Source organism: Malaclemys terrapin, chromosome 2 (genome assembly GCF_027887155.1).
Source record: "Malaclemys terrapin pileata isolate rMalTer1 chromosome 2, rMalTer1.hap1, whole genome shotgun sequence".
NCBI lineage: Eukaryota > Metazoa > Chordata > Testudines > Emydidae > Malaclemys > Malaclemys terrapin.
In genome coordinates, this window is record NC_071506.1 from 65,275,663 (window position 1) to 65,299,625 (window position 23,963).

Consider the following 23,963-nt stretch of genomic DNA (forward strand, 5'->3'; position numbering starts at 1 on the left):
GTGATATCTTTTATTGGACCAACTTCTGTTGGTGAGAGAGACAAGCTTTTGAGCTCTTCTTCAGATCTGGAAAAGGAGAAGAGCTCTGTGGCTCAGAAGTTGGCTCTGTATGGACAGAAGTTGGTCCAAAAAAAAGATATTAGCTCACCCATCTTGTCTTTCTAATATCCTGGGACCAACATGGCTACAACTACACTGCATAAAATTTTGATATTCATATAATGCAAAATAAGACTTCTGATCTATTGAAGCAGGACTGCAATATCAGAAAAAACCCTACATGATCTTTTAAAGATCTTGACTCTATATATGTGATGTTATTATGCTCAGTTGTGGTTTTAAAATCTGGATAGCAAAATGATGCAGCTGTATTCAAATGTACAATATCATTTGAATTCGTCTTAGTTCTGTAGGTCATGCTAATTCATTTTAGCAGGTGGGAACAGATTGTCAACTAATTCTCATTTTGTTTTCTGAAAAAAACAATACATTTGCCCTATAACTGCAAACAATCACAATTTAAAAAGCAACTTGTTACCCAGTTCTTTGAAAAACAATATGAGCTCAGCATATGCCATATATTTATCCTAATCTGAAGAAATTACAAGAGTGCACACACACAGTTGCACAGCTAAAAACAATCTTTTTTCTCTCTGTCTAGATATTTACAATTTTGGTATCCTCCTTTTCCATTATGATTTTATGCTTCCCTGGGAAGCAAAATCTTTAATCTGTTAGGCAACCTCTGAGTTTTCCCAACCTAGATCAGAGGATTGTTCTTTCTTTGAAAGCAAAGATTCACTGAAATAAAAGACATTTCACAAGAATATTCTTTCTATAAATGATGTAGCACCAGATCCTTCTGGCCCAGTACTGTTGCTCTGATTTTGTATTTTGGAATTGTATTATCCGGAGTACGTACAGTTTGCAGCTTCCAGGTATTCTCCATTATGAGAATGCTCTGGCTTTACTGTAGAATAAGAAGAACAGGAGTACTTGTGGCACCTTAGAGACTAACAAATTTATTAGAGCATAAGCTTTCGTGGACTACAGCCCACTTCTTCGGATGCATATAGAATGGAACATATAATGAGGAGATATATATACACACATACAGAGAGCATAAACAGGTGGGAGTTGTCTTACCAACTCTGAGAGGCCAATTAATTAAGAGAAAAAAAACTTTTGAAGTGATAATCAAGCTAGCCGAGTACAGACAGTGTGATAAGAAGTGTGAGAGTACTGACAAGGGGAGATAGAGTCAACGTTTGTAATGGCTCAGCCATTCCCAGTCCTTATTCAAACCGGAGTTGATTGTGTCTAGTTTGCATATCAATTCTAGCTCTGCAGTCTCTCTTTGGAGTCTGTTTTTGAAGTTTTTCTGTTGTAATATAGCCACCCGCAGGTCTGTCACTGAATGACCAGACAGGTTAAAGTGTTCTCCCACTGGTTTTTGAGTATTTTGATTCCTGATGTCAGATTTGTGTCCATTAATTCTTTTGCGTAGAGACTGTCCGGTTTGGCCAATGTACATGGCAGAGGGGCATTGCTGGCACATGATGGCATATATCACATTGGTAGATGTGCAGGTGAACGAGCCCCTGATGGTATGGCTGATGTGATTAGGTCCTATGATGATGTCACTTGAATAGATATGTGGACAGAGTTGGCATCGGGGTTTGTTACAAGGATAGGTTCCTGGGTTAGTGGTTTTGTTCAGTGATGTGTGGTTGCTGGTGAGTATTTGCTTAAGGTTGGGGGGTTGTCTGTAAGCGAGGACAGGTCTGTCTCCCAAGATCTGTGAGAGTAAAGAATCATCTTTCAGGATAGGTTGTAGATCTCTGATGATGCGCTGGAGAGGTTTTAGTTGGGGGCTGAAGGTGACAGCTAGTGGTGTTCTGTTATTTTCTTTGTTGGGCCTGTCTTGTAGGAGGTGACTTCTGGGTACTCGTCTGGCTCTGTCAATCTGTTTTTTCACTTCAGCAGGTGGGTATTGTAGTTTTAAGAATGCTTGATAGAGATCTTGTAGGTGCTTGTCTCTATCCGAGGGATTGGAGCAAATGCGGTTATATCTTAGAGCTTGGCTGTAGACAATGGATCGTGTGGTGTGTCCTGGATGGAAGCTGGAGGCATGTAGGTAAGTGTAGCGGTCAGTAGGTTTCCGGTATAGGGTGGTATTGATGTGACCATCGCTTATTAGCACAGTAGTGTCCAGGAAATGGACCGCTTGTGTGGATTGATCTAGGCTGAGGTTGATGGTGGGATGGAAATTATTGAAATCATGGTGAAATTCCTCAAGGGCTTCTTTTCCATGGGTCCAGATGATGAAGATGTCATCAATGTAGCGCAAGTAGAGTAGGGGCGTTAGGGGACGAGAGCTAAGGAAGCGTTGTTCTAAGTCAGCCATAAAAATGTTGGCATATTGTGGGACCATGCGGGTACCCATAGCAGTGCCGCTGACTTGAAGGTATATATTGTCCCCAAATGTGAAATAGTTGTGGGTGAGGACAAAATCACAAAGTTCAGCCACCAGGTTAGCTGTGACATTATCAGGGATACTGTTCCTGATAGCTTGTAGTCCATCTTTGTGTGGAATATTGGTGTAGAGGGCTTCTACGTCCATAGTGGCCAGGATGGTGTTTTCTGGAAGATCACCGATGGATTGTAGTTTCCTCAGGAAGTCAGTGGTGTCTCGAAGATAGCTGGGAGTGCTGGTAGCGTAGGGTCTTAGGACAGAGTCTACATAACCAGACAAGCCTGATGTTAGAGTGCCAATGCCTGAGATGATGGGGCGTCCAGGATATCCAGGTTTATGGATCTTGGGTAGCAAATAGAATACCCCTGGTCGGGGTTCTAGGCATGTGTCTGTACGGATTTGTTCCTGTGCTTTGTCAGGGAGTTTTTTTAGCAGATGGTGTAGTTTCTTTAGGTAATCCTCAGTGGGATCAGAGGATAATGGCCTGTAGAATGTGGTGTTAGAGAGCTGTCTAGCAGCCTCCTGGTCATATTCCAATTTATTCATGATGACGACAGCACCTCCTTTGTCAGCCTTTTTGATTATGATGTCAGGGTTGTTTCTGAGGCTGTAGATGGCGTTGTGTTCAGCATGGCTGAGGTTATGTGGCAAGTGATGTTGCTTTTCCACAATTTCAGCCTTTGCACGTCGACGGAAGCAATCTATGTAGAAATCCAGTCTGTTGTTTCGACCGTCCGGAGGAGTCCATGCAGAATCCTTTTTTTTTTTGTAGTGCTGGTAGGGAGGATTCTGTGGGTTAGTATGCTGTTCAGAGGTATGTTGGAAATATTCTTTGAGTCATACTAACATACAGCATACTAACCCTGTGTATGTGTGTGTACTTCTCACCTGCAGAATTTATGAGGACATCTCAAAGTTGTTTTAAGTTGCTTTTTCCATCCGCTGCACTTTGAGTGCATAGCCCAACTAATCAGAGACTGGGTGCAGGTTTAGTAACAGTGCAAGTCTCTTTTAGGTTGTCTCAAAACCCATCCCCAGCATGTACATTGGCAAGAAATTAGCCTCTATGGGGCTTGCCTTCGTAGCTGAGAGGGTTGTGCACCCCCTGTACAGGTGCCGAGCTCCCAAGTATCTATCTATATTTTTAATGCTCCAATTGTCATTTTGCCTGGGTGTCCTGCCAATCCCTGCAAATAACCTTCAGTTCTGAAGTCTGGGGAAATTTGAACTGAATCATATAACTCTGTAAGCTATTGTGTGGAGCATACTTGCTTGTGTTAGTTACACTGTAGGCAGAACAGTGGATTGAGAGGAATATACCAGAAAAAGTACACTCTCTTGAAGAGCTCAGCAGAACTTTGCAAGCGCAAGATTGGAACAGTGATTTACACTAACTTCTTTTCATGGCTCCTTAACTTCTCCTTTCTGCACAGAGCTCGCCTGAGCCTTGATTTGCCTCTGACCTCCTTTGGACTGGGATTCTCTGACTGTCCAACAGTTTACCTAATAATGGAAAAAAGTCTCTCAGTCATGCTGAAGGGCACTGATATCTCCCCAACCCCTCCCTGTCCTCTGCATCTCACTTCTTCCTTTTTCCCTCCCAACTCAGCAGGCCTGGACCCACCCACACTCCTATTTCCCAGACAAATTCAGCCGGTCTGCCAGATGGGAGCCACAACGAAGAGCACCCCCACTGGTCCAGTTTGGAATGATACCCTGAATTTAACCTCCCTTTGTCAATTGAAGCTATCATACCAATCGGAATGTCCTCAGTTCAGTCAGACATATCAGGATCACTCTGTAGGCAAAGGAGCTCTTTTACTGTGAGCGATAGTTTTGAAAATGCTTGGTGTTTTACTTACTCTTTCTCTCCTAAAAAACCTGGAGAAATAGGAATGGCTGTTTAATTAGAAGGATGTTCTGAAAATCCATGAAACAGATTGATTATATCAATTGGAATTGCATATAGAAACAGATTCTTTACTAATGATCTTTGTTGTTTTATAGGTATACAAAAAGAAAACTGAAGCTGCTAAGAAGGAATATTTGAAGCAGTTAGCTGCATACAGAGCAAGCCTTGTATCCAAGGTAACACATATATATACTGTGATAGATTGTAAACCATTTTCAGCATTTGTATGATACTCAGCGCCATGGTATCTAGTGTAAATATTGTTGCTCATTACCACCTTATACCTATCTTAGCCATGCTCTGCTCTAGTGCTCAATACAAACGGTTCTCTCTCAACATAGGCATACTGCAGCCCATCTATTCCTACTCATAGAACATCTACAGGCTGGGATTATAATCACAATGAAGCAAATGAGAGACCCAGTGGTCATCAGTAAAAGGATCACATTTGCCAGCAGGGGCCACACAGCATTGCACAATTACCAGTCATACTCTTTTCTGAATATAGGGGGAAACTGTGGTATCACACATAAAATGCCTCATTTTTAATGCAGGCACTGTACAGCAATGATCATTCTCAGTATCACAATGCAAACGTTCCCATGATAAGCTGAACTTTCTTTGTGCATGCCTCAGATGAAGTAGACGAACACAGTATAGGACATAGTGTGAATCACTCGCTTTGGAACAGCATGTCACAGGACCCACTGTACACAGTTAAGAGAAACTTTTGACCTTGATTTATAGACATATTCATAGTGCCCAGGATTTCACAAGTGATACAATATAAACCACTGTTTTAAAACCCACAGACAAAGTAAGATTACTGCAACATGCAGACTTGAAACATTAATGGGGCAATTTGCAGAATCATATTGTTGATGATCATTTTGGTGTCTATTTCACAGAATCCAAAGTGTTGATGAGGTCAAGTTTAGATGCACTTGACTGTCCGGTGGTTGTGAGTAAAGGTTAGGAGGGAGGATGGCAATGCTTGAAGCTTATACAGGTGTGGCTGAGCAGCACTTTTTGTTAGTTTCACGACATATTTACCATCTTGTTAGGGACATTTCAAAACAAAGATTTAACGGATAATTAACACCGGGTCTTTCATGCAATTTTCCACGTGATCTTACCACTTCTTCAGGTTTTTCAGTATATGACTCCTGTGAGATCAAACCTCACGTAGATAAACTCTGAGACATGAGTGTAACCTTATTCATAGCTTTCCTGTGTTGTCTTATATACTTGAAATCTAGCATCATATATGCCAGGATGTTTATTAAAAACATGTACAAAATGCCTGTCATTCCTGTTCTACACTTGATGAGTGTAAACTTCCAGAGATAGTCTCTATGTTTAGAATAGACTCTTTCAAACCAGTGGACCTGTCCCAGGGTTCCACTGTACATGAGTGTTAATTTATTTGTAAGATTTTACTGAGTGGTAAAATAAGACCAACTCACTCGTTTTAATGTGAATTACAAAGTCAGCTTTTCACTTGTAATAATGAATTAGGTATCGTTACTTTGCCGATCATACGTTGTTTATATGAAACACTAAACTGTTTTATTTTGATACGATAAATATATGTAAAACTGAGAATTTTACTCTGATTTTTTTAAGGGCAAAAAATAGCTACATGGCATTCTTTGAGGAAGGTTCAAGAGAAAATTCAATTAAAGAAATATTGGTATCTGAGGCTCTAAGTCAATGTAGGAAAGCATTTGAACACATGTTTAAGCCCATTCTTAGTCAAGAAAGCACTTCATTATGTGCTTAGGTCCCATTGGCTTTAGTGGAACTTAAGTATCTGCTTAACTTTAAGCATTTAGATGTGATGGGGGAGGGATAGCTCAGTGGTTTGAGCATGGGCCTCCTAAACCCAGGGCTGTGAGTTCAATCCTTGAGGGGGCCACTTAGGGATCTGGGGCAAAATCAGTACTTGGTCCTGCTAGTGAAGGCAGGAGGCTGGACTCAATGACCTTTTAAGGTCCCTTCCAGTTCTAGGTGATAGGATATCTCTATTAAAAAAATAAATAAAACTGGGACTTTAAATAAGCATGTAATTACAAACTGGATAGGTGATATATTAAGATTCACCATGTGAATTGCATCTATTTGAAACAGAATATAAACTTTCTGTGTTTAAAATCTATTCTATTATTACACATACAAAAACTACATTAAAAATAATGTTATTACAGTTGCAAAGGCAAGCATGCAAAAGTTAGGAAATGCCAGAAGTCTGTCTTCACCTCTGGAGGGAGCATGCTTAGCTGTTCTGTGTGGATGATGACTGCTCAGGCAAGTCACGTGTAGCAGCCTGAAAACAGCTGAACTATGCTGGCTAAAATTTGCCCCCAAAAAATCAGCTGAGGTATACACCTGGCATGTAAAATGTCAACCCACAAGATTTAAGTTTAGCCAAGTAATAAGCAACTGAAAGCAAGGTCTTATAATTGGACATGTCAGGCAACTTTAACAATAGGCTGTGCCATCAGCCTTACCTGTAATATGTTTTTAAATAGGGTTAACACCCAATAAGGTGAACATCTGATTGTATGGATTTAATGTCATAGCTATGCATTAATCTCCATTAACTCTATCAGTATATTTGATAGATGTTTTCTCAACATTTTTCTTTTCTTTTTATAAAAATTGAAATTAATAGGGCTATAGTCAAGCCTGTTCATGTATGTGGAAATCAATATGTGAAGTCAAAATGACATTACAAAGCATTATATGTAATGCTATGCAGATTGCCATATTGTTTATAATACTGACTAAGCCTTTGCATTCTAAACAAGTGTCTTTATATTTGCCCTTAGTTGCAACTTTTAGTACTGTTTAGGCTCAGAAATGCAACCTACAGTATATAGCAATTTGTATAGCATTACTTAAAATGCTGTGATTGCAATTTGACTTTTTAAAAAACAAGCACTTTTTATTGCTTACCCCGGCTTTTTTGTGTATGCTGGCTGGCAGTAGGATTTTTGCTTTATATGTTAAATATTTATTTATATATACATATATAAATATTTTCTGAAGACATACTTAACAACTATGGCTTGCATCTACCCTCAAGTAGGAAAAAAGGTAATTTTTCAAAGCTATGATGGCATAGCTAGGTCAAATTTGTGCTCTCACATAGCATCATTATCAACCACATTTGACACTCTTTGAGTTAGAAATAATGCAAATTTTTTGAAGTTAATGAATGTGTGACAGTGTTGCCCCTTTGATTGTATGGTAGGCTCAGACTTCCCCTAACAGAACTCCCAGCCACTGTCTTGGAAAAGTACTTAGTCTGTGCAGACATTTTGGAAGTTTTAAAGATTAGTTTAGGCTATTTTCAGGGAAACCGTTACAAAACAGCAATAGTGGCTTTCTCCTTATAAGGAGCAAACCTAAAATGCAGCTCTGTCTGAAGTATTAACAGCTTTTTTTTTAAGCAGCTAAACTCCTACAGGATCACTAGCACTGTTGCCTTAGCAGAAAAATATAATAAGCAGTCACATTAATGTGCAGCTTTTATTTGTACCCAAACATCAATTTCCCTACCTAGGAAAATCGTAATGTAAGGCTATAAACAGTAGATATTTCAGGTTTCTATGACACACTATCTTTGCATTTGTGATTATTGTGATATCAAAAATGTTTGAAGAACCATATATCAAAAACCGTATATTACCATTTAAACTATGCATGTAGCTCTATATCGTATATCCGAATTACCTGTTGACTGACTGGGTATTTTCAGAGTTGTTTATGTATGTATTTTTCACAAACCAGTTGTCATGTCCCTTCAAAGATCCACAAACTGTCAGAGAAGAAATTTCTAATCCTAAAAACATTGTTTGAAGCAAAAAAATCCAGTAAATGCATATAGCCAAAGAATAATCCCATTCAACCTCTTAACCTATAGAGCCACAAATCCTAAAGACCTAAGGAAATTTCTAAGCAATTATTAAATCTGTTAGGCATAACATCACTGTGAGAACTCACTCGTATTACAGTTTGGCCTAACCTTTAATACACTGATTCCACCATCCTTTTCTAGTTCAGAGGTCTCATTGTGGTGGCAGTCCATAAAGTTAACAACGTCATCCAAAACATACATGAAATAAAGGCCAAGCATTAAAGGGTAGATGGTGCCTGGCACCTATGTGAGGGTGAATGGGAGGGAGGTGGTAATGAGGTGTCAGGGCCATGGCAGAACTGAGTCAGTCAGTCACTAAGGAGACCAAATGCTGCACCTTCTTAAGGGCAGTGCAATAATTGCTCTGCCAAGGAGCTCCAGGTGGCAGTTTGCCTTCCTTATGCACATTCCTTTTGATGCTTCTGCTGGAAGTCTATCATTTAATGTTGCAATTTACCCTTACACAATATGTTTCAACTTAACTTGAATTAACTTGAAATAATTACATCAAACAGTAAAACAAGAATCTAAGTTAGGGCACGTCTTCACTACCCGCCAGATCGGCGGGTAGCAATCGATCTATTGGGGATTAACTTTATCGCGTCTAGTGAAGACGCGATAAAATCGATCCCTGATCGCTCTGCCATCGACTCCGGAAATCCACCGCGGCAAGAGGTGGAAGCGGAGTCAACGGTGGCACAGCAGCGGTCGACTCGCCACCGTCCTCCCAGCCAGGTAAGTCAACCTATAATAAGTAACTCCAGCTACGCTATTCACGTAGCTGAAGTTGTGAATCTTAGGTCGATCCCCCCTCTCCCCCCGCATAGTGTAGACCTAGCCTTAGTTTCCATTTCACTAGAGTTTTTAATATGCAGCTAGTAAGAATCCTATTCTCCTCATTTCCCACCCAGCGTTGGCATTGGAAAGTTCTACATTTACTAAAACATCCAGTAACAAAATAGAAACAGATTCTCAGCTGGTGTACATTGGCATAGCTGCCTTGAAGCCAAGGGAGCTGTGCTGATTTACACCAGCTAACAATCTCTCACAGACTTTAAATAGCGAGAGATAGACGGAGATGGTAACATTCAGATTCAGATTACATTCAGGCTAAAGTTTGACGCCAAATACATGTGAGGCTTCCCTTTCAGCAGTGCCAAGACCTAGAGATGTTCTCACAAGATTGAAGCCCAAACTAGCGGAGATTTTGAGATCACATTAGTTTGAGAGATTTTTGATTTTGAGAAGGCTCTTGTTTGTTTCTAAAGTGATTGGGATTGAATAGTTGGTATAAGGTTATTAGAACTGCATTTTTAAAGCCTCCCTATGCCTCTCAATTGGGGAATAAAGACACTGGTATCAAATTAAAGTCACATGTTCTTCAGCATATTTATTCAGGTTAGATTCATAAATGGCCTTAATGGATCCATGACAATCCCCCACAGATGATAATAAAATGTATCTTCAGAATTTAAAATGTTTAGACATTGGCTAACAATATATGACATTCAGTAGCTGACCCATCTTGTACTCAAGTATCAATGATGTGTCTAAAGACTTTTGAACCTGCCACATGTGGTGCAATTCATTTGTATAATATATGTGATTTGGAATGAATAAAATAAGAAACCTCATGTGTTGACAACCTTCATCCAAAACCTGCATCAACTTATAACTTTTTTGACGTTCTGAAATGTTCACATAAAAGTTTTGCTCTTCCGGATTTTACAGTGCTAATCCAAACAGAACCCAAACCCTGATTCTCATTTTACACTAAGGCTGTGTTGCACCATTCTGGCAGAGTAAAGGGAAAGTAGGAGTATATTATATTTACACCCATTTATAAACCCTTTACACTGCTAAAGTGGTATAAAGTAGCATTAGTGCTAATGAGAATCAGACCCTGACCCTGTCACTTATTTTATAGATACTGGTGATGGCCAAAGGTACCAGAAACATTTATGTATGAACATTCAGCAATTCCTCAAGTTTAGTCAAAGTTGATTATGTAGTGAAGTCTAATTGCTCACATTAATAAAGAAATATTTCTGATGATATTGGCCCTAGCTAGTCTAGATACCACTCAATTTACAGTACTCCATTCAGAAGGTTTGGGATCCTTTAGACATTTTCCTCATACCACAAAACACCGAATCTGTTGCTGTTAATGCTGCTGATTCTGAAAGAGAACTGTTCTAAAATTAAAAATAAATCGATTCTTGGTGAGTATATTGGCCACAATTTTGGGTATTTTGTGTCTGTTACTTGAATAAATATAATCAAGAATGCAGTGTATAATTTTAGTTTAATACAAACTTCCTTTTTCCCTGATTGTGAACAGAAATGTGGCTCTGCAAATGTGTCTTCATCATGGACAGTTTTCTTAACAGGTCATTGTCCATTTTGCCAGTCATCACACAGAGATCTCTGAGTTACCAGTGTTTCTCTGCATGTAGAACGATGGTGGTAACTGTGTGGTATCTCTTGGGAAAAGTTGAGTTTTTGTAATAATTTTTGAATAATAACAATAACATTACTGTAAAAGTATTTATTAATTTAATTCAAATATATGTAATTTGGTAGTTTAAAATGTTGAAAATAACAGCAAATATATTCCAAAGCTTTTTTCAGCAACTGGATGTGTGTGTGTGTGTGTGTGTGTGTGTGTGCACGCGTGCGTGCACATGCGATTGTGTATGGCAGCTTTTCCAACATACTATCTGCAGAAACAAGGCTTGAAAGGGCAAAATTAAAAAAAGTGTAACTAATTTTAAATTTTCTACTTACACTTCTAAGGAAGCACATACGAATGCTGCCATATGAAAAACTTACCCTTGCTTTATTTTCAGTCACTCAGAAAAGCCACCAGTGGCCAGAAAGCAGAAACAACTCAGAATGAGAATAAAAACTCTCACTTACAGATTTGAGTTGCTGGTTGCTTACTAAGATCTACAAGTGATAGTTTAAAAAAACCAGTTACAGATTCGAGGAGCCATAGTCTATACTAATTCAAACTGAAGAAGAAAATCCTAACCCTAATGAAGCTATCAAATTGCCTGGTGGATGCCACCTGAGTGACCGCTCGTATCTGTGGGACCATTGTATTGATCAGAATATCTGTTCTTAGCTGAGTTTCTGGCCATGGGGAGCTGGAGCTCGGTGAGGACTCTAGGGTGGAACAAATTCCAGTACGACCTTTCCTCTGGTGTGATCCCCTCCTTTGCCTGCCTGCTTGGTTGACGTTGCCTGTGTCCAGCCACCACACGTTCATGGTGTGACTCTCTGAATAAGGACCAGCAGGGAGGAGGTGAGCGTACTGCACTGTGAGGTCAGGTCTGGGGCAGGTAGGAACCATCATGATTCTCAGAGTAGTTCTGTGTGAGAAGACAAGGCGTGCTGATGGTTGGCTTTAGGAGGCAGGCATGAGGAGTTGTGGCATTGAACAGGGGAGCTTTGAATGTGAAAGGGAATCCTCACTTTGCTCAAGAGCAGGAGAGGAGAGCAGCAAGATTGGTGGGGAAAGATAAAGGGACTGGAGTTCTATTATCTAAATTATCTCTCTAATTTATAAAGTGCCCCAACCTGTGTAGCAACTAAGCACCAATATATACAGTAAAATAAGAATGGCAAAAGTGGGCTATGCTCTCATGCTCCTTGTATTTGGTTGCTTATACTTAAAGGTATTCTTTATTTTATTTGCTTCTTTTCATTTCTCACTCCCCTGCTTTTCCTTTCTTTCTACATGGCCCATTTTCTTCTCTTTCTCTTTGTTCCTCTGGGCTTTTGTTCTAAGTGTGACATACCAGGGTACAATCCAGGCTCATGTGTAACTGTGTCACCCCTGCCCTGTAACCTGGGGTACCCTTTACAATGGCTTGCTGCTCACAAACAGCCTCCAGTGTGTTAGTCACTCCCAGCTATGTCTGTTTGTGTGCTTAGCCAGCCAGCCACACCTTGGCTCTTACCAGCCTTAAAGTTTACCACAGGGTGACCCCAATACACTCCCAGTCTCAGATTTTCCCCCAGCCCTCTCCTGGACAGTACAGATATACTGAGTCTGTTATTCCTTTAAGGAACTTGTTGCCCCAAATGGAGTCACCCAACACTTCAACTTGAACACCCTGGATTAGATCAAACAAAAAGCCAGTTTACTAACTACAAAGAGATAGATTTTAAGTGAGTACAAGTAATAAGGCATAAAAGTCAGAAATTGTTACAAGAACAATAATGATAAAACACTCACTAATGCCTAACTTAAGCTATATTAGATTCAAGCAAAGTTTCTCACCACATGCCCCAGCAGCATTACTGACCAAACTCTCAGATCAGGACCCCTCTCCCAAGTCCAACCATTGCTTCCTTTGTATCTTCGGGTACAGTGAATGTGATGGACAGGGAGAGGGGGGTGACTTGGGGAGTTTGTTCCTCCTTTTTATAGTTTCAGCCCCCTTCTTGAAAAACATTTCCAGCTAGATATCAGGAGACAAAGAGTGTATGTGGAAGGATGTTCCCTGCTGGTTTTTTTTACCTGTTTAAACTTCCTCTGTCTTCCCTTCCTGCTTGATTATTCTGTTTACTGCTTAAACAAAAATTAAGCAGAGCACACATCTTTGTTTAGGACAGACCTGTTTGTCAACCTCTGTTTGGGCAGGGCTGTGGGGTTTGGAACATGTGTTAATAACACCATACAGGGGAATCTTATAACTTCACATACAGTCTTGCCACACATACTTTATCAGGACAGTAGTGACCAGCAAACTATGAGTTTCAAATATTCAAGGCATATTTTGAACAAAGATTATTACAATAGTGTATAAGGTGTGAATACAGCGGGGGAGGAGGGGTGTTCTGGCATAGTAGGCTCTTGTGAAAAGGGTGAGTTTTGCAGTGAGCCCAGAAGACAGGCATACATCTTTTGGGATGGTGTTCCATATCTTCAGACTTGACACAAAAACTGCTTCCCTCCATCTTCTGATAGGTTTACACTGCATGCAGCAGTCTTGGAGGCTTACATATGGAGGGGCAATTCCTAAGATAGCCTGGTCCCAGCCTATTAAAATCTTAAAAGATTAGGACCAGGACTTTGAATTAAACTCAATAGTGAGTGGGAGCCACTGGAAGGTATAGGGCACTGGTGTGAAAAACTAGTATTCTAATCTGCAATCCTGTAATGTACTGGCTAATGTGTATGTGCTCCCTACCTGATAGACTGTATATGAGATTCTATCATCCTCTAGCAACTGATCTACAGAATCTTTAAGTCCTACCACTTCTAGAACTAAAAAAGATTCTCTTTTAGCTCAGGTGGTAGAGACCTGTGTAGGGAGCAGAAGGTCTAGAATTGTACACCTGTAGTATCAGGCATAAAAATTAGCTTGTGACTATGGTCATAAATTCATGTTGAACCTTAGTGCTGAACCCTGGGGATGAATATATATGTCTTCCATGTTTTCTATGCTCCAAAGTCTAATTAAACAAGTGAATAGGAATCTTTAATATGTTTTCCTGTACTATTTTCCTTAGATAAGCAGAATGACTTTTCAAATGGCAGATTAGCTAACGAGTTTCGATCTGCAAAGTTATGCCTGATACCTGAACAGCTGGAGGCTCAGTCAGATCCCCTCTGTCATTATTCATATTTTATCAGTAACATGTAGTGTCCTTATGTAGGAACAGATTCTGCTCTGTTACACAGGTACAACTCCAGTTGAAAATCAATGCAATCAATGAAATCAGTGCAAGCTGGCCATAGAAGGGCAGGGGAGGGCAGAATATGGCCTGTGCTGTATACTCACATTTTTGTATGTAATAGATAATAAAGGCATATATGAAAAGTCTGTAACATATTTGGTATCACCTATCTCATTAGCTCCAGTGCTGCTTACAAAAGAAAAGGTTTCTTCCCAAGCCTTAGAAAAAGCTAAAAGCGTAGTATGCTGGGGAATTATACTTAATGGGTTTGTTTATCCAGATTCCCAATAACTGATAATATGTATGTCTTTTACACTAATATTGGACACTTTGGGACTTCAAATCACATATGATTTAAAGCATTCTTAGTCACTGTAAAATACTTGCTTAGTCTGGGGCTGGAGTGTTGTGAATTGTGAATATTGTGACAAATATATAGAAGAATTACTGCTGGCTTGAAACAATCAGAGCAAACCCTTTTTGATCCAACTGGCAGACACACTTCTGGGAAGTAAAAAAAAGTGATATTCATCCCCAGCATAAGACTGTGCAACTACCAATAACTGAAATGGGAGTTGCACCTGCTACAGGATCTAGTATCCTATAAATTAAGTTATTATAATGGGCCAAATTCATCCTTTATATAAGTGCATTGAAAGCAGTGGAGTTACGCCAGTAATGAATTTGGTTCAGTGTGTCTCCTTATTTAAAGAGGAGTATGACAGAATCTTTGGCTGTATATACACAGAAAAATATCACAATGGAAGAATCCTTGGAATTCAAAAGAGCTATGTGACAGCTTCTCTTCAAGAGGGGTTATTCAGCCTATCTGACCTCAGAAACGTTGGGAGAAATCCTGGCCTTGCTCTAAGGAAATACATCATGGAGAGCAGTGGGAGGGTCAGGTAGGGTGACCATATTTCCCTAGCCTGAAAACAGGATCATGGGCCTGGCCCAAGCCGCCTGGCATCGCCACTCATCCCCTGCACCCCCACAAATGTTCCTCTGTGGCCCCAATTGGGCCAAGTTGCAGAGATGGGAGCGGGGAGAAGAGGACTGGGTTGGGCTGGGATCTGAGTGTGTAAGTGTGAATACTTTTGGGCTCGGAGCCAGGAGGTGAAGCTATTGGATATGATCCAGTTAGCAGTGTGATGCCCCTTTGGGATTTGGGATAGCAGAGTGGCAGGAAGGAGGCTCCGGGTAGTGGGTGAGATCAAGGAGACTCCAGAGAGCAGCCTTGGGGAGGTGGGGGAAGGCCGGATGCAGGGCCATTTCAGACTTTGTAATTGGAGGGGGTGATTCCCGGCCGGTGAGGGGAGGGGAGAGAGGAGTGACCAGGAGGAGGTCACTCCCGGCCAACAGTACGAAACTCAGGTGGGCCAGGTGTCCCCCACCGCCCTCCCGAAATGGCACCCCTGCCGGGATGTGGCAGACGCAGGCAACTAGAGGCAGACTGAGGAGTTGGGGGGAGGCCTGGAAAGGGCTCCGGGGACCAGCCCCAAAGGACGATGGATGGGGAGGATATGAGGCCGGGGTGGGAGCTGTGGGGACTGCTTGGGAGGCTGTGGCAGGGGTGGGGGACCATGCCACACTCGGTGCCCCAACACAAGCAGATGATGTGGAACCCAGTCAGGCACTTACCAGCCAGGTTGCCTGGTAGGGTCTGGGTCCCACAAGTCGCGGCTCCATGGCCCAGACAGAGAAGAGTTTGAATTAGGGCCCTGATTGCACTGCCCTCTGATTGGGCTGCAGAGTGAGCACGTGTTACCCCATTGCTCCCTGATTGGGGGGCAGAACATAGCAGAGACAGACTGGCCAGGCTCCTGTCCCCCTCCCCAAAACGTTGCCACTCACACACCCCAACATTCTTCCATATCTCCCTAGGGAGGCACGCCCCACCTTTTTTGCAAAACTGGGCATTTGTCCTGTTTGCTCTTGCCAACTCATTTGGCAAAAGCAAACAGGACAAATGCCCAGTTTTGCCACAAAAAAAGTCACAATGTCAGGGACGGGGCTTAAAAAAGGGACTGTCCCAGCCAAAATGGGACATACGGTCATCCTATCAAGGAAACATCCTGACAACACAGAGGGCTGGAAAATATGTACCCTGAGGGGACCTTGTTGTTTTTCTAAAAAAGATACAGCATTACTCCTACTATGTGAGGAGCACAGCATATTCACTAGGCCCCTCAGTCAGCAGACCCTTTGGATCTATGAGGCTTTGGCAGGCCTCTTAGCCAGTCCTCACTGCCTTTGCTATCCTGCCCTGCTGCTATGCATGTGCTGTTGGTAAAACTGGGAAGGATTTTGCATATGCTATCAGGTATCATATTTCATTTTGTGTATGTGTGCATTTGTCTGTATCTTAATCTGTATATGTGGGTGTGTGTAGTGCATACTGTACACAGAGAGAGAAAGAGATTTGCATTCCTTTTATCATTTTTATTTAATTTTCCTTAGTTTACGGGAGAAAATAAGTTTTCGGCTTCGGTATTGTAACTTGACTTGGGAAAATTAAGTTATAATCTTTTTCATTGTATATCATCACAGATAATGAACTAGTTTCTGTAATGTGCATATTAGTTGATTATTGGTGATGGCACATACATCAGAAAGCATACAAATAGACTTTCACAGGCTCAGCTGATGCTGAAAGTAACATGAAACTTATTTTGACTTGTAAACTAAACAAACATGACATGGCATTGGTAGGATAATAGTATGTATGCATCTTCCAGCTTGTGTTTTAATATATAATTCTTTATCCAGAGAGACATTTACCATTTTTTCCAGCATGTTTCACCTTTCACTGGTTATAAATACTTCACAACCTTTCCTTAACTGCTAAATTATTATTCAGGTACCCACACATAAGCACTAAGTGGCTAATCTTTAACTCTTTTTGGCATTTACTTGAACATATCTAGTTTACAACTCAATTGGAAGTTCTAAGAAACTGAGTGCATGGGGAACAGAACAAATTTAGTAGAAATTCAGAGTAACAACGTATAAACATTAGAACTATTTATTATTGAAAATATTCATAACTGCTTCAAGAAAACAAGACAAACTCTGCAATTATTTTGAAAAGCTCTATTTATTTTCTCAGTTCATTTATTTTGGTGCTGTATTATTCAGGGCCAGTGAGATAATTTTCTTGTTTGCATGTAGTCAAACATAGGCCAAATGGTACCATCAGTTTTTAAGCAGAACTCCTTCACTGGATTCATTGAGAGGGTTCTGCTTAAAAATTAATTATTCAGTATGCCTATACTATTTCCAAACTCGCAATCTACAAAACACAGTTGATGTGGACATAGATATAATCCTAACACAGAATATTTTAAAAATAAAATATGCCAACACAGGAATTTTTGTTTGATCCAGTGACACAACCATAGTGCCCAGTCCTGCCACCCTTCATGATAATACCGGCCTCTTATCTGGTGCTTTCATCAGTAGATATCAAAATGCTTTACTAATGAGGTCAGTATCATTAGCCTCATTTTACAGATGTGCAAATTGAGGCTATGAGCAGGGAAGTGCCTACGGTCACCCAGCAGGTCACTGGTAGAGCCAGGAATGGAAACAGAACCAAGTCTCCTGAGACCCAGTCCAGTGCTCTATTCACTTATTGCCTTATTACCTCACAAATAATCTTTCTTCGCATGAGTGGTCCCATTGAATTAAAGGGGACTAATAACAGAAGTAATGACTGCTTATGTGAGTAAGGGTTGCAGGTTTGGAGCCACATTTTCATTTGTCGAGTAGCTTATCATGTCAGTAACATCACTTCCAAGTTTTGCAATATCAAAATGTCAAGCCAGGAAGCTGAGGGGCTGTATTTACAGGAGTGAAGAAAAATCTGTGTGGTGTGTGAGAGTTAACTTTATTTCTATTTATTTAAGAGTAATAACCAGTCTCCGCTGTAAGGACATTTTAAGTAGCATCTCCATGACTGATGTATGCTGCCGAGATGAGTGCTGTCATAAAGGAGTTCTTCATCTAACGAGCAAAGAACAAAAGGGGAAATGTGGGTATTTGTTATAGAACAAAATTCTCCAGTATGCTACGGGAAATTACCACTACACTGTGCTTCAGACTATTATTGCAGAACACTAAGGTATTCTGGTCAGGCATGGAATGATGCGGAGGTTCATTTGTGCAGTAAATAGATCTCAGAAAAACAGCTGTTATCGGTCTCTAAAGATTGTTTGTTTGTTTGTTTTCTCAACAGAGCTACAGTGAACCTGTTGATGTTAAGGCGTCCCAACCGCCTCAGATGATTAATTCAAAACAGTCAGTGTTTCATGGGCCCACACAGGCTCATTCCGCACTGTACTTAAGCTCCCATTATCACCAACAACCCGGAATGAATCCGCACATAACTGCCATGCACGCTAATATCCCCAGGAATATCGCACCCAAGCCCAACAACCAAATGCCAGTGACTGTTTCCATAGCAAATATGGCTGTGTCCCCACCTCCACCGCTTCAGATTAGCCCACCTCTCCACCAGCATCTCAACATACAGCAACACCAGCCAATTACAATGCAGCAGTCCATTGGAAACCAACTCCCAATGCAAGTCCAGTCTGCTTTACATTCACCTACAATGCAGCAAGTAAGTTCTAAATCACGAACTTTCAATCTGTTTGGGGAATAGATTTCCATCTGAATCCGTAAAACTGGTCTTCCAGTAGTTAATGTAGGTTTTTTTGATTCATGGTTTAGCTTTAATTTTGCAACATTCCAGTACTGAAGTCCTAGCTCCCAGTCCTGCAGCTACTTGAGCACGTGAGCAACTTTACTCAGATGACTAGTCTCATGAGCTGTACCAGGACAACTCATGTGAGTAAAGTTAACCAAGTGCCCCTGAAGATTGGCTCCTGAACATTAAAATTCCATATCTCCCACAGGAAAGGGAGTTTCTTTTACAAAAAATATTAATGTTACTCAGTGAAATCAGCCTGTGAGGTAGAAAATAACCTAATGAACAGGTGAAATGTTAAGATTTCAAAAATGTTGATTTAAAGACACAGTTTATAAAGTAAGATACTGGAAATAAGGGGCCAGTTCCTGATGTTCATATTAAAGTTTTATTCATTTTCATACTCAGTCCCTGCTCTAACAAATTCCCATTGAATTTCAGTGGGAGTATGGCCTGACTACATACTGGAAACCTCATGATACGGACTTTCAGGTCTCAATCCTCCAGTGATGTAAAGCAGTGCAATTTCACTGGAGCTAAATAATTTTACAGAGGATCTGGCTCTAAGTAAATAAAGTTTTATTTTCTAAAAAATAGCCCAGAATTGACTATTTTGGGGAGAGGAGTAAGGAGGTGTGTATCTTGAAATCGCAAGATTTAGATGTAATTGGGCCTGATTTTCCATTACACCTTGTGTAATCATTTGCACCATTGTAAAGTGAGTGTAAAATCCTACCAAGTTAGAATGATGTATTTTACACCCACTTATTATAAATGGGTAGGCAGGTGCAGGCCCATCACTGCATTTCATGCTCAATGTTTTCTGCTCTTTTCTTATGCCCTTCCAGGTTTCTGAAATACCCAATTTATTCATACAAATGCCTCGTATGCACAAAGCTTGTGGGCACAATTTATGAATCCAGGTTTGAAAATCTCACCGTGATTATTCCATGGATATTACAATTATACTTAATAGAAGGTGCAATGCAGGAGTTGAATGGTTTTAAATAGCATATCTGGTTATTGGCACCATGCCATGATCATCATCATCACATAAATCTAAACATTGTTCCATGGTGCATTATTCAAAAATTACATATAACAAAATATATTAAATAAAATGTGACTTCAGTAGCTTCCATTACATCATGTTGAACATTACCCAGAAGGAAAGAAAAAAGTGGGACTACCACTTCTTGTAGTATGTTGCATGTATTTCAACAGCATGAAAGAACTGCCACTTAAAACAAAAGCTGCTGGCTCCGACATATTACATACGTTGTGCAGTGCCATTTCTAGCCTGGGGCATAACATACACTGTAGAAAATAGGCATCCTGAAGTCCATAAATAGATCTGTGTTATACTGTACCTTTCGCTTTCCTGACATAACATACAATATGATAAAAAATTATGTGACCCTTTTTGCCTACTCCCCACAAAATTAAAAAAGCAGTGTAAAATATGGTGTCCTGAAATAGGAATAGGAATCAATACCCGTATTTCTCATTCAAGAAATCTAACATTTCTATCAAAGATACCAAATGCACTGTCAGGCGCCTGGGACATAGGCAGTCTAACCTAGTGATTGGAGTAGGAATCATTGAATTAGATATTGTAGTTTTCCTCGGACCCGGCAAAAGTCTAGAAAATTCTGAACAACATATTCTTCTTGGATGTGGATAGTTATAGGCAGGGGAGTAGGGAGTAGAATGAAATAGGAAGGGATTCTTGACTAAGGGTTTTTGAAGAAAGATGTGGAAGGTGGGCTGAATTGGAGGAAATCTGGTAGCTGTATCCTAAATGTAACAAGGTTAATCTGTTTAGTGATCTGGAAGGGTCCTAGTTACTGATGGTCCAGCTTTGCAGAGAGGCAAGTTGATCGCAGGTTCCGGGTGGACAAGCAAACCTTATCCCCTACCTCAAAGCCTGGTGTTGGCTGGTGGGACCACTTCACATACCATTTGTAAGTTGCCTTGGCGACTTCTAACTACTTCTGGAGTTCTTAGTATACCTACTAGATGTGGGCAGTGAGTTCAGTGACAATGGGCATGGACAATTTCAAGGCGATCTGTGGATGAACGTGAGGATGGAGACCATAATTAGCAAAGGAGGGTCTGCTTTGTGGAGGTGTTGGTGGCATTATTTTAGATAAACTCAGCATGAGGGATCAAAGAGAGCCAATCATCTTGATGATAGTTTAAAACAGGGGTAGGCAACCTATGGCACGTGTGCCGAAGGCAGCACGCGAGTTGATTTTCAGTGGCACTCACACTGCCTGGGTCCTGGCCACCGGTTCGGGGGGCTCTGCATTTTAATTTAATTTTAAATGAAGCTTCTTAAACATTTTAAAAACCTTATTTACTTTACATACAACAATAGTTTAGTTATATATTATAGACTTATAGAAAGAGACCTTCTAAAAATGTTAAACTGTATTACTGGCATGTGAAACCTTAAATTAGAGTGAATAAATGAAGACTTGGCACACCACTTCTGAAAGGTTGCCGGCCCCTGATTTAGAAAGTAACATAGGTTATGTTCTAGGATCTAATTGTCGTCCTCAGACTGAGGTGTTGCTTGGGTGATTGGCCATAGAGGTTAGCATGTTTATACTCAGGTGGCATGGGAATTCCCACCAGAAGCAGGAAATAAACCCTGGTCCCCAGACAGATACCATACTCAGAGGTAAGCCATGAAGAGGAAAGATGTTGTTCACAAACAAGTGGGCTGTTTCCTGAGCAGAGGGAAGCGCCCGGTATTCAACAAAGTGTGGCATCTTGGTTAAGTGGTTGATCATCCCTAGAATTGTAGTGTGGCCTTGGGAGGGTGGTAATTCCATGATAAAGTACATGGAAATGATAGCCCAAAACCAGGGCAGAGTGGGTAAGGTTTGAAGGAGACCCAGCAGTCTTGAACAGGGTGTCTTGGTCTGGGTGCAAATATCACAGGAGACTACGTAAGGCAAAACAAGACACATACAGCTGACCACCAAAAGCTCCCAGACACTAGGTCTTGCATCTTGGAACAGCCAGAGTGGCCCTCCACGGGAGCATCATGGCAGAGTTGTAGGACTTGAAGCTCAGTAGACCCTTCAGGTACATATATGCATCCTTTATGATACCAGATCCTGTCCTGGAACATGAATGCGGCAGAGGTCTGGTCCTGCTCTTGGTCTAAGGCTTGATGGATTTGGATGGCAAAGAGTTTGTGGGGCAGCTAAGAATGGATAGAGGTTATCAGGTTGGAGGCTATGATGGAAGAAATGAAGTTTGAGGGCTCGAGGATTGTGGACCTAGTTTCTTTTCCAGGATCAAAGTTCTCATCCTTCCACAACAATGCATCTGCCTTCCTGTTCTTTGTCCCAGGAGGGTAGGTGACCACAAACCTGAATTGCGTGAAGAAGAGGGACCAGCATGCCTGCAGGTGTTTTCAGGTGCCTGGCCATCTTAAGGTATTCCAAGTTTTTATGATCTATGAGAACTTGGACAAGAAATCTAGCCTCTTCCAGAAGGTGGCTCCATTCTTCAAAGTCCATTTTGATGGCCAGCAGTTATTTGTCCAGGATGTCATATTTCCCCCCAGCAGGAGTGAGTTTTCGCGAGTAAAATGTGCATGGGTGAAGTCACTCTTCGAGAGCATTGGATTGGGCTAGAACTGTCCCTAGTGCAATGTTCAAAGCATCTGCCTCCACCATAAACAGTGTGGCAGGGTCTGGGTGAATCCAGATGGGAGCCGTTGATGAATCTCTGCTTCAGATTATCAAAAGCAACCTGAGCTTCTGGGGATCATACAAATCGAATTCCCTTCCGTAGTAGGGCTGTGAGCAGAGCAGCCAACACAGAGAATCCTGGGATAAATCATAGAATCATAGACTTTAAGGTCAGAAGGGACCATTATGATCATCTAATCTGACCTCCTGCACAATGCACGCCACAGAATCTTACCCACCCACTCCTGTATCAGACCAGTATCTGAGCCATTGAAGTCCTCAAATCATGGTTTAAAGATTTCAAGATGCAGAGAATCTTCCAGCAAATGACCCATGCCCCACGCTGCAGAGGAAGGCAAAAAAAAAACCCTCTGCCAATCTGCCCTGGATGAAAATTCCTTCCCGACCCCAAATAATGGCGATCAGCTAAACCCTGAGCATGTGGGCAAGACTCACCAGTGAGACACCCAGGAAAGAATTCTCTGTAGTAACTCAGATCCCACCCCATCTAACATCCCATCACAAGCCATTGGGCATATTTACCGCTAATAGTCAAAGACCAATTAATTGCCAAAATTAGGCTATCCCATTATACATCCCCTCCATAAACTTATCCAGCTTAGTCTTGAAGCCAGATATGTCTTTTTCCCCCACTACTCCCCTTGTAAGGCTGTTCCAGAACTTCACTCCTCTGATGGTTAGAAACCTTCATCTAATTTCAAGTCTAAACTTCCTGATGGTCAGTTTATATCCATTTGTTCTTGTGTCCACATTGGTACTGAGCTTAAATAATTCCTCTCCCTCCCTGGTATTTATTCCTCTGATATATTTATAGAGGGCAATCATATCTCCCCTCGGCCTTCTTTTGGTTAGGCTAAACAAGCAAAGCTCTTTAAGTCTCCTTTCATAAGACAGGTTTTCCATTCCTCAGATCATCCTAGTAGCCCTTCTCTGTACCTGTTCCAGTTTGAATTCATGCTTCTTAAACATGGGAGACCAGAACTGCCAGGGCCCTAGCAACAAAGAACGTGGCCCCCTCCGAACATATTTCCGGGTGGGGCCCCTTACAATGCAGAAACTGGAATGCGGTATTTATTTTATACAATATACAGGGTTCATATTATGTATACATAGGCCTACAGTGTACATGTATTCCGTATTTACGCAAAGCGCTTCTTTCGAGCCTTGTTCTCCGTAAATTGGTTAATCAATGCGTCATACTCCAGAGATCTGGCAATCTTGTTTTCGATTGAGATAACTGCAAGTGCAGAAAGCCTGTCATGGTTAAGCGCAGGATATTCTTGATCAGTTTCATTCTGCTGAAGCTCCTTTCAGCACCAGCTACAGTAACTGGTGTGGTCAGAAGAATTCTAATGCAAATGGAAAGATTCGGATATATCTCCTGAAGGCCTTGTATATGTACGTTAAAAAATTGTTTGCTGTGATAAGTCCTCTCTCTTTCTCGATGACATAAAACGATTCCATTCCATTATGAGTTCGTTGGCATCAATGTCTCCCATTTTTCTTTCAAAATTTTTGCT

General features: G+C 41.0%; 1 protein-coding gene across 3 annotated transcripts in view; it reads left to right on the forward strand.

Annotated features, from left to right (window-relative positions):
• The window catches only part of TOX (thymocyte selection associated high mobility group box), a 265,158-nt gene that overhangs the window by 223,392 nt on the left and 17,803 nt on the right, over positions 1-23,963 (forward strand). For all 3 annotated transcript variants that reach the window (XM_054021071.1, XM_054021073.1, XM_054021072.1), the window contains exons 6-7: positions 4,484-4,564; positions 18,239-18,625. In XM_054021071.1, the coding sequence (XP_053877046.1) occupies positions 4,484-4,564; positions 18,239-18,625 (468 nt within the window). The remainder of the gene's footprint in view (positions 1-4,483; positions 4,565-18,238; positions 18,626-23,963) is intronic.